Here is a 17,507-nt window from a genome sequence, read left to right on the forward strand (position 1 = left end):
AAATTCACGATAGTAGCGTTGCGGAGTCTATATATGTAAACACAATCCCGAGTGCTATTTTTTTAATATTATTAATAGAAAGTATAATATGTACCTGTTATTTTTTAGATTCACCCGAGAGCTACAACAACTGAAGAAAATGGCAGATTACACCTCTCGAGATACGGGGAGTTTAAACGATTTCCTTCAGACTATCGGTCCCGAGTATACCATCTACACATACTCCATGTTAAATGCTGGTGTCGACAAGGAATCAATTCGCGGGCTTAGTGACGAACAACTGGAAAATGAGTGTAGAATTGTCAATAGTATACATAGATTAAGAATTTTAAATGCCATCAAAGGTGAGATGACCTACTAAAACATATTTTCACTCTAAGAAATAAATTGCTGTACGAACATTAATTCTATCATTCTAAATTCTGTCATAATTCGAATTTAATGCAAGGTTTTATCATAAGCATGAATTTAATTCAAGTATTATAATAAGAGTCTATTTATCTACTAATATACAAATTATTTATAAAATATACATATAAAATTTGCCTCTAATTAAAAAGTGCATCAGAAATATATCTTTTAATATTAAAATAACGTATATGCTATAGACTGATGTGTATTTATTGAATAAATGATTAAATGGTTTACCTTTTTTTATAGTTTATGAAAGTTCACTTCCTAGTAAAGGAGAAGAGAATATGGAGAAGAACCTTGATGTTTTCGTAAGTTATCGAAGATCCAATGGCTCCCAGCTGGCCAGTTTACTAAAAGTCCATCTCCAACTGCGAGGTTTTACAGTATTTATAGATGTGGAACGATTAGAAGCTGGCAAATTTGACAACAATCTACTTCAAAGTATACGACAAGCAAAACATTTCTTACTGGTTCTTACTCCAAACGCACTTGATAGATGTAAGGAAGATACAGATCAAAAAGACTGGGTTCATCGGGTAAGAATTACCTATTTCTTATTTTAATAATTGTTTATTGTATCATTCACAAGCATAATATATTTATTTTTTTAATAAACGTCCAATATTCATTAATAATTTATTCACTATAAAAAGAGAAGTTTAATTAGTAATGTTTAAAGTCCTACGCTTTTCAGTGACAGTCAACCATAATACTTAAATATAATTTATTTTGTTTAAACATTATATTTCTATACATCATATTTTGACATAGATCAATAGTATCATAGTACAGTATTGCTAAACTGTATGGGTAACCAATTTACTGATATATTTTTTATTCAGGTACCATTTGTATGTATCTGACTACAGATGTTAATGTAAAAGTTACAGAAATGCCATAAGCCTAATACATACTCATCATTATTAGTACTAATTAGTACGAGTTAATTACGACCACAAACTGTATAGTCATTTTTCGATATGGCTTTCGTCTGGATGACTAATATAGATAAAACCGTTACAAAATAATTATAATACAATAATCAGTATCATAATATATTTATAATAATTATTTACAGGAAATAGTGGCAGCGTTGCAATCACAATGTAACATTGTACCAATTATCGACAATTTTGAATGGCCAAATGCGGAGGAGCTTCCGGAGGATATGCGTGCGGTTTGTCATTTCAACGGAGTACGATGGATACATGACTACCAAGATGCGTGTGTAGAGAAACTAGAAAGGTAACTTACCATAACTCTTCAATAATACTAATTTCTATAAGATTGCCCCAGTTATCAGTCTCGCTAAGCTTATTTTAGTTGCGGTGTTTGAGAATATATGTATATATTATGATGATATACTATCATGAAGGTAATCCGAGATGGAGTAGTCAGAGGCATTGTATACTATCTACCTAATGAATGCATTGCATTTCATGCACACATTTCACTGTATATATTTGGCATTGGACGAGTTAATGCCGTCTTTTGGATTATTTTTGGGTTTATGCGATTTTATAGAAGAGATATGAACTCACGACTTTTGGAACTAAAGGGACACAATATGGGGTAATATCACTAAGCCACGACGAGTTCAATAAATATAAAATATTTAATTGGCATACATACATTTAAAGTAATTCATTGCTTTTTTTTCAGCTTTCTACGCGGAAAGTCCAATCTCGCCACGCGCCTTGAGGGGCCTTTAAGAGTTCGTGACGTGCCAACGCCTGGCACGGCTGCCATAGGTCGGGGACCACCAAATTACCAGCGTATGACCTCTTGCGAGAGTCGAGGCAGCGACAAAACGGATTGACTAGAGTCACCCATACACACCCTACCACCTGTTAGGTAAACACAAATTTATATATATTACTGTATTTAGTAGAATTTGGCATAGGGAAATTAATAACATTTTTAAATATAAATATTATTTTTTGTTTTGTTTACAGACCACGACGAAGCCGTCAGTCATCACTAGAAAAAGCTTTACGAACAACTTCACAGAGTTGTGATCAACTTTCTAATTATAGCACATCGATAAGCGCGTCACCTGAAAAATCGCTATACAGCCTACCTGAAAGGTTATCAGAGAGTAGTGACAATATAGACACTACTGATTTAGACAAAACTTCACGTAGGTGTCGTAGCTGCGAGGGCATATTAGATGCAGATGAACAAACGCACACGCAACTTTCTTTGCCTACGCCTTTAGATGCCGCCACGCAGACCAAGCGAAAGAAGAATTTCATGGACAGATGTGTTAATAAAGTGAGACTGTGCTGATAAACAGTTTTAGTAATGCAGAAATACGTTACTGCAGAGTGTGTATGGAAACGACTGCCTTATTGGACTTTTATCGAATATTTAATCGAATATTTATGTAAATTTTAAAGTACAAAAACGCGCACAATGTGTAAATATTTCGTTTATGCCATTATAAATTAAGTTAGCTTGAACACTGCAATGTTTTACATATTGGTACATAATTAAAAAGATATAATCTCAGTGTTATGAGTGCATGCAAGAATTTAACTGTAACAAGGTAATCTTGCCCTGGGTAAAAAATTGCTACCCTGCTGTGTTTTAAGAACATCGCACGAGGTGGTAATAATATTAGAAATAACACTTTATTACGTAGTATGGTGAAACTGCTTACAATCCTTGACTTGTTTTATTTATCTCTTTGTCTCTCTTCATTCTCTCTATGTATAGAATTTACATAATGAACTTATGGATGTATTTTTTGTCTTAGTATCTTGCCAATAAAGTATTTTTAAATACAAAACTATACCTACGTACGAAATTATAATTTGAATATTGTGATAGCTTAGATCTTGTATGTTGTAAAAACTGTTTGCAATAAAATCAAATTAAAATATAAGTATGGAAATGTCGCTAGTACCTAATTTATTACTTCAGCAATATTGAATTCGATTTGTACCTTTTTAAATTGTATAATATTTTACCCTTAGGTTATACTTTAGTTATTTAACATAGTCTTTCACTTTTATGAGTAACAACTATATTTACTCAGGAGAATATATAAATATTATATTTATGTACTAGCTAGCTCTAACTGCAAAATAAATGGTATCATTAAACTGAAACATTAATTTATTTTACTTTCATTTTTATGTAATTTCAAAAGCAAGCATTACAACCTGATGGTAGTAATAATGGTAACTATATACCTACATGAACAGCACAACAGACATCACGTTATCATGTAACACCTGCGATGCCATGTGCTCATGCGGTGGCATTCTGGAGGACTAATGTCATTCCTATTTTCCTGTTATTTCACTACCCTTTACTCACCCTACAACAGAAATAGGTGAGACTGAGGTACTCACACAGATGTCTTTATCAAATCCAGTCTATGCAATACATATACAAGTCTAGCTTTGTCAACCAACATACCTATTACTACGAAGAAGAAAACTATTACTCCTTGTATGTAAAGTAATATCGCAAATAAGATCACATTACATTGTAATAAAATCTAAATAGATGAATTACATAGAAAGAAATAAAGAATCAGTGTAGATTAGATAATAGTACTCTAACCCATCTCGCTCGAAGGACCATTATGTTTGGAACCTACTCCGCAGAAATGAATCAAAACTTGGTTGAACTGATTTATTATTTTATATTAGAGAAGAATGGTATAAACGTGCTTACACCGATGGTGTAGTCGCAAGTTAAGGTGACTCAGTGCGAAGTGCCGTTCCCTGCAGCGCTAAAGGTCACTTCGGTCCATACAGTGGGTCTGTGGGTTACCATTTGCATAATTCTTTATAAAATTAGCAATACATGTCGAAAAATAATTGAGAGGGTGCATATTGCATGTGATTTAAAAGATTTTAACAGCTGGGTATAAGTCCCTCCTCTTATATGAAGATATAAACAAAACATAACACAGTATTTTAAGTATACCAGCTGACCGGGCAAACATTATTATGTCCTACAAATTAATACATCTTTATAAAAAATAGGGGTTGATGGTAGCAGGGTGAAAATTTAGGGTTGTATGTATATTTTAATGCCTCATTATTAAAAAGTTTTGGCCAAAAAAATAAAAAAACTATGTTAGAGGTAGACAGCCCTTACCACTTAGGGGTATCAAAAATAGATAGTAGCCTTTTCTCATACCTACTGAATATCCATATAAAATTTCATAAAAATCAATCAAAAACGGTCAGAGAAGTATAGGAAACTAACAGTCACATGAGAATTTTATACATAAGACAATATAAAACTTAGACAAAATAAAGTGCATTATAATATAATAATAATAATATCTGAAGACAATTCACACAGCGCCATCTATTCCCAAGCTAAGCAGAACTTGTGTTAAGGGTACTAGACAACTGATATAAATACAGGGATACATTTTTTTGTAAATAAATACATATTATACATAGAAAACACCCAGACCAATACAAACAATCATACTCATGAATACAAATGTTTGTACCGTGCGAGGAATCGAACCCGCGACCATCGGATAGTAAAGCAGTGTGCTAAACCACTAGACCACCGAAGCTGTCAGTATATTTGTATATAGTGTCATATAAAGTATCTATCTGTACATCTGTATTTGCTATATCACCTTCTGTATTAGATTGCACTAGTTGTCTTGTTTGGTAGTATAAAACAAAATTAAAAAATTGCTTATTTTTGGCAGAAAAGTATATAATAATAATGACCTAGGACAATTTACGCAGCACCATCCAGCAGCAAGCTAAGCAGAGCTTGTATTGTGGGTACTAAACAGATGGATATATATATTTACATATATGCCATACATAAAAAAATCACCCTAATCAATACAACCATGGAGACATGGTTAGAGATTGTGTGTTAAACTGCTAGATACTGAAGCCGATGAAGCCTCTAGCTAACTTGTGAAGAAAAGAATTAAATCACAGTTTAAGAAAATATATTAATAATACAAATATAGTAAGCTTATTCAACAAGTATTATACATATACTATAACATATTGACTTGTATTGAGAATGAGCATTCATTACAACCAATAATAACTTGAGACAGTATAGTATCACAGTTTTCTAATAAATAAGTCCCACCACATCTACAATTGTATGTGTAAACATTATCTTCATCATTATATTCCATTTCTTTCAAAGCTACTGTATCATATAACAATAAATCACTATGTTCTCGACAAGACAGCTCCGCATCATATTGTTTCCGTGTATCATCATCTCTCAAAACAGTCCATGCTTTCTGAACCTGATGGAAGGTGTCACTGAGATCTGTGTTGTTTTTATCAGGATGTAAAGTCAGTATGAGCCGCTGGTAACTTCTCTTCAATTCCTCAACAGATGCAGTTCTATTGCATTCTAATACCTTATAATAGTCTATGAAGTCATTTTCATCCATACTTTACAGAAGAAAAGAAAATGGGAACGTAGAAACTTATTCAATTTTAAGTAAAACAGGAAAAGTATAAATTAAGGTCACTTTTTTGTACTTATAATATAATAAGTCCACCAAAACAGTAAACACTAAGAATTATACTTTTATGGAACTATAATACAATAATAATATTAGAATTTATTATAAATTTTCAAAGCCAATAAATGGTACATTCAACAACAGGAACTATAAAACAAAACAAGCAATGTTCATGAACTTTGAAAATGACATTGACAATTTTCTAAAGTCATAAGGTACAACAATATAACTTATATATATTATAAAATTAATAATAATATAAACGCCGAACTTTTTGAGGAGATAGAAACTACAATAATATAGCACCAGAATAACAGACATAAATTTTGAAATAATAATGAATTGCAATATAATGAATATCTACTTTCGTATCGATAATGTGGAACGAGTGTTTGTGCTGCCCTAAGGAACATTTTATGCTGTCAATGTCAATTTAATACAATATGCACGTGCAAAAGTATCGATAAATTTTAATAATATGTTACAGTCTTTGAAATAAAGATAACAAAAAGGTTTAGATAACTTAAATGTTTTAAGGATATTGATTTTTATTTGCTTGTTAATTGTACAGACTCAACTTCAAATATTTTAATAGAATTGTTAGAATTTACTGAATTTATACTGAAATCAAACTATAAAATTATAATACATGTTTACAGTTTATTACATTATTGTTTTATTAATCTCTTAAGAGGGTATAGATGAAATAACGAGCTGTTAAAATTATATCGACGTAGCAACAAAAATATCGATATAATTATAAACAAAAATTTATAGGCTCTAAAGTTTAGACAGCTGCCTCGTCCTATAGGTTATGTTATGTTATTTGCCGGACAGTCTTAGCAAAATTTTGAGATCTCTTGTTTTTCTATGGTTAAAATATTATTACATAGCCAGTTATTTTTTATTAGTGAGGTTGTTGTATCTTTATTTCACCCATTTATGTACTACTGTGTTTTCATAAAGTTATATTTTATTTGTATTGTCGAGAAGTAAACACTATGCCCACTTGGAATCAAATACAATCACAACTCAGAAATCCTAATAATCCTGTTGTTTTTTTCGACATTACCGTTGGCACGACGGTAAGTATTCATATAACGAATTAAAACTTATGTTACTGTTATAATAGCAATTAATTTTTTAAGGTTCTAAAATTAATTGAGCAGATTTTTAAATTATGTTTACAGGAAATAGGACGAATGATATTTGAATTGTTTGCTGATGTAGTACCAAAGACAAGTGAGAATTTTAGGGAATTTTGTACAGGCGAATACAGAAGAGATGGAGTACCACTTGGATATAAGGGGGCGACGTTTCACAGAGTTATCAAAGATTTCATGATACAAGGTGGAGATTTTGTCAATGTATGTATTATATGTATTTTTCACATCTTAATATTAATATCATATAAATATCCTCACCACTGTAAAATACTCTGATAATGAATGAATTCATTATAAATTAATGCAAAACATTACTTGGCTAAATTTAGATAATAGTATTTAAATCTAGTGTCAAGTTCATTATTCACAGATATATTCTTATTTTTGTTAATTGCTTAATTAATGATATTTATAATTTTGTATATTGTTATTTAAAGAAATTTGGTTATAATATAAATAATTGTAGACTACATAATTAAAATAAAAAATAGTAGTCTGAAAACAACTATTGTGTCCTTTGAAGAAACAATGTGTTAATGGAATTTCTACACTACACTATTTATGTTAAACTACTGAATCACAGATCTACTAAACCAATTTTATCTCAATTGTTAACAAAATATTGCTATTTAGAAACTGCAAAATAAAAAAACTTGTTTATATGTTTGTGTTAGAAGAGTTGTTTGCCAAACACCAATAAATTTTAATATATTTTATTATACTACAGTGATGTATAAAATAAAAAATAAATAAATAGATGTTACATTTGTAACATCTAATGTTATTTCAATAAATGTTTATATTTTAGGGTGATGGTACTGGACTGATGAGCATCTATGGTGGAAGTACATTTGCAGATGAAAACTTTGCATTAAAACATGATTCTCCAGGACTACTCTCAATGGCCAACAGTGGCAAAGATACAAATGGCTGTCAATTCTTCATAACATGTGCTAAGTGCAACTTCTTAGATAATAAGCATGTAGTGTTTGGAAGAGTCATCGATGGATTATTAGTAATGAGGAAAATTGAAAATGTACCCACTGGTCCAAATAATAAGCCTAAAATCCCTGTAACAATATCACAATGTGGCCAAATGTAAATAAAGCTTAGAAATTATGACAAAGTATAACTTTATTTCTTCTCAAACTTAACAGTAAAAAGCTAGGCTTCAGAACAAAATGTACAGTGATGAATAAATATTACTAAACAATTACAATAAATAATAAATTATTTACCTACACTGGTAACATTGGATTACGTGTTTGTATGAACACTGTCAACTTTTAATGGCATGATTATTATTATTTAGGAGCATATTTCTAGGTGCCATGGTGGCTGGTCCATTCCGTCTGGCGGCTTCCTTTATGAAGGCCCCTTCCATCTGGCGTGCAACTTGATCAAAGAATAAATTTGATAACTGAGAGTGAAAAGCTGATCTAAATTCAAAAGTTATTTGGAAATCAACTACACATGACTGTTGCTCTCTCTTTAAACCTGGACTAAATCTCCAGAGAGTCAGCATGTGATGAAACAGTTTACCATCCAAACACTCTGCTTTGACAACATGTGGCTTAATGAGTGTTACTTTTGAAGTATAGCTCTCATTTATTGGAGGGAATCCAACAATAAGGTCAGCTTTCAGAAATTCTGGTGTTTTTTTAAATACTACCGACTTTTTACACCATGGAACAAATTTGTAATAGTTTTCTACATCAGACACCACTTCAAACATTTGTTCCATTGTATATCTGAAAAGTGAGCTTCAAATTAACAGCCAGAAAATTAATACATTTATTTTATGTCACTCAGTTAATGACCACAATTTTAAGTTGAGGAATTACGAAGAATTACTTAAGAAGGCATTTTAAGTTAAATTCACTGCACAGATGTAAGACTCAAATGTATGTAAATTTTAATGGGTTCATGTTTATAAGATATTTATTATTCATTAAGGGAATAACATAGAATATTAATGTGACATGTCATGCTCAATGAACTGAGATAATTTACAAACAGTGTATTCAAATCAATATTAAGTACTACATCTAAGTACAAGATAAATATCGAGTTTTCTCAGAATTATAACATACATAATGTTAATATACTGAGAAAATAGGTTTGTGTAGTAACTTGTATTAATTAGTCCAACTTAAAAACCAGTGTATTAAATATAGATTGATTGGACATACATATTTATTACTTTATCATCTATAACTTATATCAACAGATTAAAAAGAATGGTAGACAATTTTCTAATTATAAAAATCCATTTATACTGTATTATGTAGTTTCTGTATTATTATTCTAATACTGTCATGACCTACATGAAAAAGTGCAATTAATTAATAAATTCAATATTTGATATTTGGAAATTGTTTTTACCAAGAAGGGATGCTACTTAAGATTAACATTACTTACCCAACCAATTGCCTACCACAATATTCTCTTGTGCGGATAGGTTTTGGGAAGTTAATGAATGTTCTTCGTTGAGGACTATGCACTTGACATTGGTTATAAATAACATCTCCATTTATATTTACGTAATGACCCTGAAAACTTAAGAAAGAACGGATTCAAGATATAAAATGATATGTACTTTTTTGAGAAATATACCTATGTTGAAAATAATATGTATACAACTACAAAAAGTAATTTTACCTGCAAAAACCTGGTTTCATATAAATAATTTTCGAAGTAATTGAGGACCAATTTTTAGATAAAATCATTATGCTGGATTTATATTTATACACGTATCATAATATAGACATTGTTACGCTCACTACATGGGTAAATCCATTGTTTTACTGTTTAGAAATTAATTATATTTACTTCAATCCATGTGAATTACACATATACACAAATAACATTAAATATACTTTTTAAACATTTTACAAAGTTGTTTTCTTCAAAGTCCTTTTCGATCACATATCCAATAGACTATTTCTATGACAATTATTGACATTGTGATATGACATTATATGACATAACTGACCGTCGATGAATCCCTGATAGTCGTAATCAACGTCACACGTATAGCAATGTCATAGCACTTGACAGCACAGATATGTAGCATCTTCATTGTGTCTCAGATTAATTGTCATAATAAATTAGGGATGTCGAAAATGACAAAACATCGATACGGCATGGATATTTAGTAAAAGTACCGACATTTAAGTGATCTTTACGAATTATTAAACATCATATTAATAATATTAATTCTTCGTAAATTCCAATATCACTGGACAGTAAGGTCAAACAAAGTTTGGTATCATTAAGTCAAAGAATATACTACTCAAGAGCATTAAGTGATCAATAAGTTTACTAACACCCTAAGCGCTGTATGTCGAAATTTTTCGATTTATTAAGCAATTCAGTTTATTACATAAAAGAAAAGAATTTTATAATGTCCAGTATGAACCTATTAATTAGTAACACCTAGCGAAATATGTATGTAACATAGCAATCACGAATCTATCGATACATGTATAAATTTTTCGACAACCTCTAGTTGCTCTCCACCTCGCTACATGTCTGTTTAGTTTGGTTACTTAATTTAAACACGTGTTTTCGCTTTAATTTGTCATTTTTAATTGAAAGCTCTTTTTTTCTAATTTATAACTATTATACAAGATTTTAGCAAATACAACAAGTTAGTAAATAATGGGGCGAAAGGCAAAATTCGATGAAACCAAAAAAGTGAAAAAGGGCCCAGGTAGAAAGGCGAGAAAACAACCAGATCCTGTTTTCAAAAAGGAACTGCGTAAGTAAAATGTATTATTTATAATAAAAACGAACTATTTTCACCGGTTTACCTGTTCCTTATTGTACATTTTCCCTGGACTTGCGTGGATATGTCTGCATTCTTAATGAAATGTCTAAAATATAATTTTATGTTATAAAATTTATTTTATTCTCACAAGCAATATATAGATTTGGATACAACATTGCATTATTTTTCCCCTTTTATAAAAAACAATTATCGGTGAGGTAAATTATCAAAGATAGGTATACTAACCTGTCCATGTATCAATCCACCAGTTCCTTTTGGAATAAATCAACTGTACAATTTATTAGTTAACCTTTCTGTAAAATTTTTCCCAATAAATTAAGTTAAGGTTACAAATTACTGTAATTACACATAAGGGCAGGACTTTTATGTTTATTATTAATATTTACTCAATATCATAGTTATTGATTTATAATGAAATTAAGACAAATTAAATCAATTCAGTCATATTAGTGGTGAAGATAATGCATATATGCACAAAAAATTTAATATAGAAGATTTTATGTATTAGTGAAAGCAGGATACAATTCTAGCGGGATAAAAATATTTGTATGAAGAAGTATCATTTGTCCAGGTGAATTTATAAAAATATATTTAAGTATATCTTTCAGTTGATTTGTACTAATGGTAAAGTCTGTTTTGTTTGGGACCAGAAGGCACTGTATGAATCATTGTTGGTTCTTATTATTATTTTAAAACTAATTTGTTTTGTAACTACAGTTGAAAATGATGAGCAAAAGAAGCTTAGTCACAGACAGAAACAGCGAGCAGCAAGGAGAGTGAAAAAGAAAGCAGAGATAGCAGAGAAGAGGAAAACATTGAAACAAGTAAAAAAAAATGTTGCCAAACAAAAAGAAGTGGTACTCGAAAAAGGTTCTGATGATGAATCTAGTGATGAAAATAATCAAGGTATTAATATACTGCTCTTTATTGTTTTTTTAAATAAATTAAATCTGAGAAATTGTTTACTTACAATTTACTAATAAAATTGTGTTTTTTATACAATATATAATTTAATAAAAAACATATTCTAGGAAGTCTTGTCATGTACAAATATTACAAACTAGTAGCAACATCTTTCAATAATTTTTCACAAATTTTCCTATTTCCATAGTTATATTGTATTTTTTTTAATTTATAGGTTTCACTGACGATAACAAAGAGTGGTTAAAACCAAAACAAAAAAATAAGACCAATTTAAAAGAATTGAGTGATGAAGATAGTGACAGTGGTCATGATGAATCTGGTAGTGTCAACGAAGACAACAGTGATGACGAAGATACACAGAAAACTGGTTCTAATGCCGAAAACTATAAAGTAAGAGGGATTTATGTACTTCATTTTTATTTACTATACAAATGTTATACTTCCAATAATTAAATTGAAAACAATTTTTTTATGTACTCTGACACAATAACAATCAATGTCTATAATATTACTTATCCAAAAGTACTAAAGCATATGAAATGTGTATGTGCACAGAGAGGGAATGAGAGAGACAATATTTATTATTTCATACAAAAATTTAAAATGTTTTTATTATTAACTAGCTACCCACCCCGGCTTCACACCGGTGTACATGTATTATACATATAAACCCTCCTCTTGAATCACTCTATCTATTAAAAAAACTGTTTCAAAATCCGTTGCATGGTTTTAAAGATTTAAGCATACATAGGGACAGACAGTGCCAGCTACTTTGTTTTAAACTATGTAATGATGATAGTTCTCATCTAGGAAAACAGGCAACATGATAAAGTATATTGCAATTAATTTAGACTTAAATAATAATGTGTTTATGATTGGATACATTATACTATGACTGTCTTGTTAACCCATGACCATTATATTTGTAATAGTATTGAACTATTAATAGTTAAAATATCCCATTTATATAATGTGTACAACAATGTGAAAAAAATTGAAACAAGTATTTATGAATTTATTTTTATTGTAGGTTGGAACCTTAGATGACTTATTTCAAGATTCTGATAAGGAAGCTAGTGATGCTACATCTGAGGATGAGGGTGCAGACACTTCAGCTAAGATGTCTTATAACTCTGATTCAGATGAAGAAGCAGAGGAAGAAAGTGATGATGATGGTGATGATGACATGTTACCCATTGAAAAGGCGAATATAAAATTAAAGAAGAAACAAAAAATTGACAGGAAGCTTGCAGACGATGAGATGCAACTCAATATTGCTAAGCAAGATGTGTTTGCATTTCCCACTGAGGAGGAATTACAAAATCCCACAAGTCTTCAAGATGTTAATCAAAGAATTAAGGATGTTGTTCATGTTCTAAGTGATTTCAATCGTTTAAAACAAGAGGGTAAATCCCGCTGTGAATATACTGATTTACTTCTTAAAGATTTATGCATGTATTATAGCTATAATGAGTTTTTAATGGAAGTTTTAATGCAAATATTTTCTGTGCAAGAATTGGTAGAGTTCTTGGAAGCTAGTGAAATTGCTAGGCCTATAACTATCAGAACAAATAGTCTTAAAACAAGGCGGCGTGATTTAGCTCAAGCACTGATTAACAGAGGTGTCAATTTAGATCCAGTCGGAAAATGGAGCAAAGTAGGTCTTGTTATATATAGCTCCACGGTACCAATTGGGGCTACTCCAGAATACTTAGCTGGTCATTATATTCTCCAAGGTGCATCAAGTTTTTTGCCTGTTATGGCATTAGCTCCTCAAGAAAACGAAAGAATTCTGGATATGTGTGCTGCTCCAGGAGGAAAAGCGTCACATATTGCAGCAATTATGAAGAATACTGGCGCATTATTTGCAAATGATGCAAATAAAGAACGAACTAAGGCTATTGTTGGCAATTTTCATAGATTGGGAATTGTAAATGCTGTAATATGCAATTATGATGGGCGTCAGTTTCCAGATGTGATTAAGGGATTTGATAGGGTATTATTAGATGCACCTTGTACAGGTACAGGTGTTATTGCAAAGGATCCTAGTGTTAAAACAACAAAGGATCAAAAGGACATACAAAGGTGTTTTAATTTACAAAGACAATTACTTTTAGCTGCTATAGATTGTTGTAATGCTAAATCAAGTACAGGGAGCTACATTGTATATTCAACATGTTCAATACTGCCTGAAGAAAATGAATGGGTGGTTAATTATGCTTTGAAAAGGAGAAATGTGAAATTAGTCCCAACAGGTTTAGATTTTGGTACAGAGGGCTTCGTGAAATACAGACATCATAGGTTCCACCCATCACTGAATTTGACTAGGAGGTTTTATCCCCATACTCATAATATGGATGGTTTCTTTGTGGCAAAATTTAAAAAGTTTTCAAATGTTATAGTAAGTATTTCTTATTTATCTCGATTTTTAATGTCATTTTGTAATTGTAGATGGTACAGTTATTAAATTGGTTTCTTTTTGCATAGCCTGAACCAGTAAAAGATGAAGATGAGGAGGAGGAAACTACAGAAACAGGCCAACAAAATGGAAACATTGAATCAGATGCAGATAATACACAACCGGAAAAGAATAGCTCTGCAGTAAAAAGATCTGCAACCTCTAATGAAACTGAACCACAAAAGAAAAAAAATAAGCCTTCCGATGAAAAAAAGTGCGTAAAATTGTTAAATTAATTATATAATATGATGAAATTGTGTTCACATTTTTAATATAATTTGTATAATGAAATTAGTTTCATTAGATTGTGTGAAATTAGTCCACATCCTTACTGATTTCATCAGTTTATACTTTGTTATTTATCTAATATTATATACTTGAGCAACTATATTTCCCAAATGTATTAATGAAATGTATAGATATAATAAAAATGTATGCTCCCTGCACATGTAAGATACCTATATGAGGGATTATTGGGGGACTTTATTAACGGTATGCAACAATTTTTTAGAATGTGTGTCTGTATGTCTGTGCACAGTAATCTCAGAAATGCCTCAACTGATTTGGTGCTGTTTAGGCTACTGTATTATGTTAAACTTCTTTTGAAATTTAGTCATTTGTTCTGTTTCCATCAGTTTACCATGAGTGAAGTTGCTGGTTTATCTAGAATTTTTTGTACCACATAGGTGGCAAACAAGCATACGGCCCATCTGATGGTAAACGGTTACTGTGATCTAAGGACGCCTAAAACACCGAGGTGTTTTGCCGTGACGTGCGCGTCGCCGACCCATATGCGTTAATATAATTAATATTAATTGCAATTCAAATAACCAATAGTGACTTCATAGATAACTTAGAAGCACTAATTGCAGGTAGCAACCAACTGTCGGCTGTGTGAAGAAAACATCTTAGACAACTCGACTAGTTTAATGATCCCTCAATAGTTAATGATTTTAATAACTTTGTTTCAGTATTTCTCCAACTAATACATCTAGTACTCATACAGCACAAAATAAAAAGAAGAAGCGTAAAAACAATAAAAGAAATAAATCAAATGTAACTGAAGTAAACCAAGCACAGCAAATTAAGCAGACACAACCTAGTACCATAAATAAGAAAAATGATGTAAAGAAATCCAACGAGAAAATTAAAATTGGAGGTAATAAAAAGACAAATATTACCAATAAGAAAAATACAAATTCTACAGAAACTATTTTAAATTCTCAGAGTCAAGTAAATAGTAAAGGAACGAAAAATCCAAGTGAGTACACTGTAAATAAGAATCCAACCCTAAGTCCACAGCAGAAGGCTAAGAATAAGAAAAAAAACAAAACTAAACCTTCAAATGACAGTCCAAAAAATATTGCACTAGTCAACAAAAATGAACATAAAATAACAGAAAAGTTAGAAGTTAATGCGTCGAGACAGTTAAAAAAGAAGTTAAAGAAAAAGAATAAGCAGATCGGTCAAATAAATGAGAAGAAGGAAGCTTCCAAACCACAGAATAAACAAATGCGAGTAAATAAAAAAAATAAGAAAATGAAGTCAAAGTGATCCACAACTACTTTAAGTACATAAATTGTTATGACGTAAGGATTATTTTATTAAAATTATATGATAACTTCTTGAATGCACTTTTTTATTACAACCTAGATGAACTATGACATAGGGTTTCAGTACCTCGTCACCAAAACCGTTTATGTAAGTTGAATCTTGCTGACGACAAAAATATAATGTTAATGCCGTGTAACTCTCAGGTAATGGAAACACCGATAAAAACTAAATAAATTGGAAAGAGGGCGGTGCTCGACACCTGCTCTATTGTTAAAAAATAGGCACTTCAAGTTTTTATTTGTGACGGAATGAATTGTATGGTAGGCTAATGGTACACTCACATACGCTGGAGGGACCCAAATAAATGATGATAAAATGAGCATCAGGTAAGGTCAGTTCAATCATGTGGTAAATTTACCAGGAGTTTATCACCGGCAGAAATAGTGAATATTTAACTAATAGGATCTTTGTTCCATGGATGATAATGAAGTGGTGAATGCACCAGTAGAGGATGATAAGATGAACACGAGGTCCCATCCAACCAAGTTAACCTATCATGATAAATTCACCAACAATTTATCACGATGGTTGGTTTCTAGAGGGAACCGCGTGGAGGCAACCTGACACGGTACATTAGCTAGCAATAAGATCAGTCTATTACTAACAATCCCCTTTCCCCACTAATAGGATCACGATATATTATTATAGGTTAATTTACAAAATAATGTAAATATATTATTTAGAACACTAAGTAACAGGAATTAAAATTTATATTAAATGATACTTAAACATATTTGAAAGATTACAATGGTTGTTCAATTATACAATGTAATTCGAATTCAATTAGTGATTCCTATATCCATAGAAAGCGATAACGATAAAAACTGTTATATTGTTTAAAAATATATATATATTAAGTTTATAATAAAAAAACTATTTTTGTATGAAGATATAAATAGTAATTTTATTGCATCTACGTAACATTACATATGTAATGTACCTATAATTGTACTAAATATGGTGTCAGATCACCACAAATAGGAATAGAATGCAAGATTATAAATATAGAATTAGATATCAATATTCTAATTAATTATTTTCATGATAATTAGTTAGAATGCTCATAACTAAATCTATCTTTATAGTAAATATATTGAATTAAATTTCGCGGGAAACGAAATAACGAACTTACCCAATAGGTAGATATTGATATAGGTACGTCAAATACCTACCTACATCTATGCTACGTAAGTAAACTCAGGGGAAACTAAAATTTTTATATGCGAAAACGTGTCTGTTTCTTACGGCTAAACGGCTGAATGGATGAAATTGAACATGAATAGATATACATATATATCTTTTATCTCAAAAATTTCTCTGGAAGGTCTTGAAACAGCAAATGAAGGTTTGTGCAGACGTAGATAATAGCGGGTAACAGTTATGTAGAATAAATTTGAAGTTGCTGTCATAAGTATTAAAAATTGTGTCACTTAATGTATTGTTATGGGCATTCTATTAGTAGAAGCTTCCGAGAACATTAGTACCAAACAAATTTTAGAACAACGACTAATCTATTTCTAGATATGTTCACTATGACAACTAACTATGCGCATGACAAAAACTCGCACAGCACGTCCGGCGTCCGGCGTGTCTTTTTCGATCTTCCGGTATACTTAATACGAGTATAAAAATAGATTATTTTTTGGCACT

General features: G+C 30.9%; 5 protein-coding genes across 8 annotated transcripts in view; 3 read left to right on the forward strand and 2 right to left on the reverse strand.

Moving 5' to 3' along the window:
• The window catches only part of LOC131850678 (NAD(+) hydrolase sarm1), a 79,243-nt gene extending 75,721 nt beyond the window's left edge, over positions 1 to 3,522 (forward strand). For all 4 annotated transcript variants that reach the window (XM_059200980.1, XM_059200981.1, XM_059200982.1 and 1 more), the window contains 5 exons: positions 109 to 344; positions 661 to 950; positions 1,493 to 1,659; positions 2,077 to 2,268; positions 2,370 to 3,522. In XM_059200980.1, coding sequence (XP_059056963.1) covers positions 109 to 344; positions 661 to 950; positions 1,493 to 1,659; positions 2,077 to 2,233 — 850 coding nt within the window. In that variant the 3' untranslated portion in view covers positions 2,234 to 2,268; positions 2,370 to 3,522. The remainder of the gene's footprint in view (positions 1 to 108; positions 345 to 660; positions 951 to 1,492; positions 1,660 to 2,076; positions 2,269 to 2,369) is intronic.
• Positions 3,523 to 5,390: 1,868 nt separating this feature from the next.
• Positions 5,391 to 6,044, reverse strand: LOC131850808 (DPH4 homolog). The gene has a single exon (XM_059201170.1). The coding sequence runs from the start codon at positions 5,825 to 5,827 to the stop codon at positions 5,414 to 5,416; it is 414 nt and encodes a 137-aa protein (XP_059057153.1). The 5' UTR covers positions 5,828 to 6,044; the 3' UTR covers positions 5,391 to 5,413.
• A 656-nt stretch (positions 6,045 to 6,700) lies between these two features.
• On the forward strand, positions 6,701 to 8,182 carry LOC131850844 (peptidyl-prolyl cis-trans isomerase H). The gene is made up of 3 exons (XM_059201219.1): positions 6,701 to 6,987; positions 7,093 to 7,269; positions 7,877 to 8,182. Exons 1-3 carry the CDS (start codon positions 6,904 to 6,906, stop codon positions 8,168 to 8,170), a joined length of 555 nt encoding a protein of 184 aa, XP_059057202.1. The 5' UTR covers positions 6,701 to 6,903; the 3' UTR covers positions 8,171 to 8,182.
• Positions 8,183 to 8,347: 165 nt separating this feature from the next.
• Positions 8,348 to 10,015, reverse strand: LOC131850843 (coenzyme Q-binding protein COQ10 homolog B, mitochondrial). The gene is made up of 3 exons (XM_059201218.1): positions 9,730 to 10,015; positions 9,490 to 9,627; positions 8,348 to 8,819 (listed from the first exon to the last, which is right to left on the reverse strand). The coding sequence occupies exons 1-3, from the start codon at positions 9,795 to 9,797 to the stop codon at positions 8,348 to 8,350; spliced, it is 678 nt and encodes a 225-aa protein (XP_059057201.1). The 5' UTR covers positions 9,798 to 10,015.
• A 578-nt stretch (positions 10,016 to 10,593) lies between these two features.
• On the forward strand, positions 10,594 to 15,873 carry LOC131850661 (uncharacterized). Its single transcript, XM_059200961.1, has 6 exons — positions 10,594 to 10,831; positions 11,579 to 11,767; positions 12,000 to 12,175; positions 12,816 to 14,186; positions 14,273 to 14,457; positions 15,215 to 15,873. Exons 1-6 carry the CDS (start codon positions 10,732 to 10,734, stop codon positions 15,795 to 15,797), a joined length of 2,604 nt encoding a protein of 867 aa, XP_059056944.1. The 5' UTR covers positions 10,594 to 10,731; the 3' UTR covers positions 15,798 to 15,873.
• The last annotated feature ends 1,634 nt before the right edge of the window (positions 15,874 to 17,507 follow it).

Source organism: Achroia grisella, unplaced genomic scaffold (assembly GCF_030625045.1).
Source record: "Achroia grisella isolate CSIRO2021 unplaced genomic scaffold, CSIRO_AGI_Agris_v1 utg779, whole genome shotgun sequence".
Lineage (NCBI taxonomy): Eukaryota > Metazoa > Arthropoda > Insecta > Lepidoptera > Pyralidae > Achroia > Achroia grisella.

Excerpts from the sequence above, each read along its gene's own strand:
- LOC131850808 (XM_059201170.1), bottom strand. The coding sequence starts at position 5,827 with ATGGATGAAAATGACTTCATAGACTATTATAAGGTATTAGAATGCAAT.
- LOC131850844 (XM_059201219.1), top strand. The coding sequence starts at position 6,904 with ATGCCCACTTGGAATCAAATACAATCACAACTCAGAAATCCTAATAAT. Across the intron at positions 6,988-7,092 it reads ACATTACCGTTGGCACGACG|GAAATAGGACGAATGATATT; the intron begins GTAAGTATTCAT and ends TTATGTTTACAG. Across the intron at positions 7,270-7,876 it reads AAGGTGGAGATTTTGTCAAT|GGTGATGGTACTGGACTGAT; the intron begins GTATGTATTATA and ends TTTATATTTTAG.
- LOC131850843 (XM_059201218.1), bottom strand. The coding sequence starts at position 9,797 with ATGATTTTATCTAAAAATTGGTCCTCAATTACTTCGAAAATTATTTAT. Across the intron at positions 9,628-9,729 it reads ATGAAACCAGGTTTTTGCAG|TTTTCAGGGTCATTACGTAA; the intron begins GTAAAATTACTT and ends TTCTTTCTTAAG. Across the intron at positions 8,820-9,489 it reads TGTGGTAGGCAATTGGTTGG|ATATACAATGGAACAAATGT; the intron begins GTAAGTAATGTT and ends CTCACTTTTCAG.
- LOC131850661 (XM_059200961.1), top strand. The coding sequence starts at position 10,732 with ATGGGGCGAAAGGCAAAATTCGATGAAACCAAAAAAGTGAAAAAGGGC. Across the intron at positions 10,832-11,578 it reads TGTTTTCAAAAAGGAACTGC|TTGAAAATGATGAGCAAAAG; the intron begins GTAAGTAAAATG and ends TTGTAACTACAG. Across the intron at positions 11,768-11,999 it reads TAGTGATGAAAATAATCAAG|GTTTCACTGACGATAACAAA; the intron begins GTATTAATATAC and ends TTTAATTTATAG.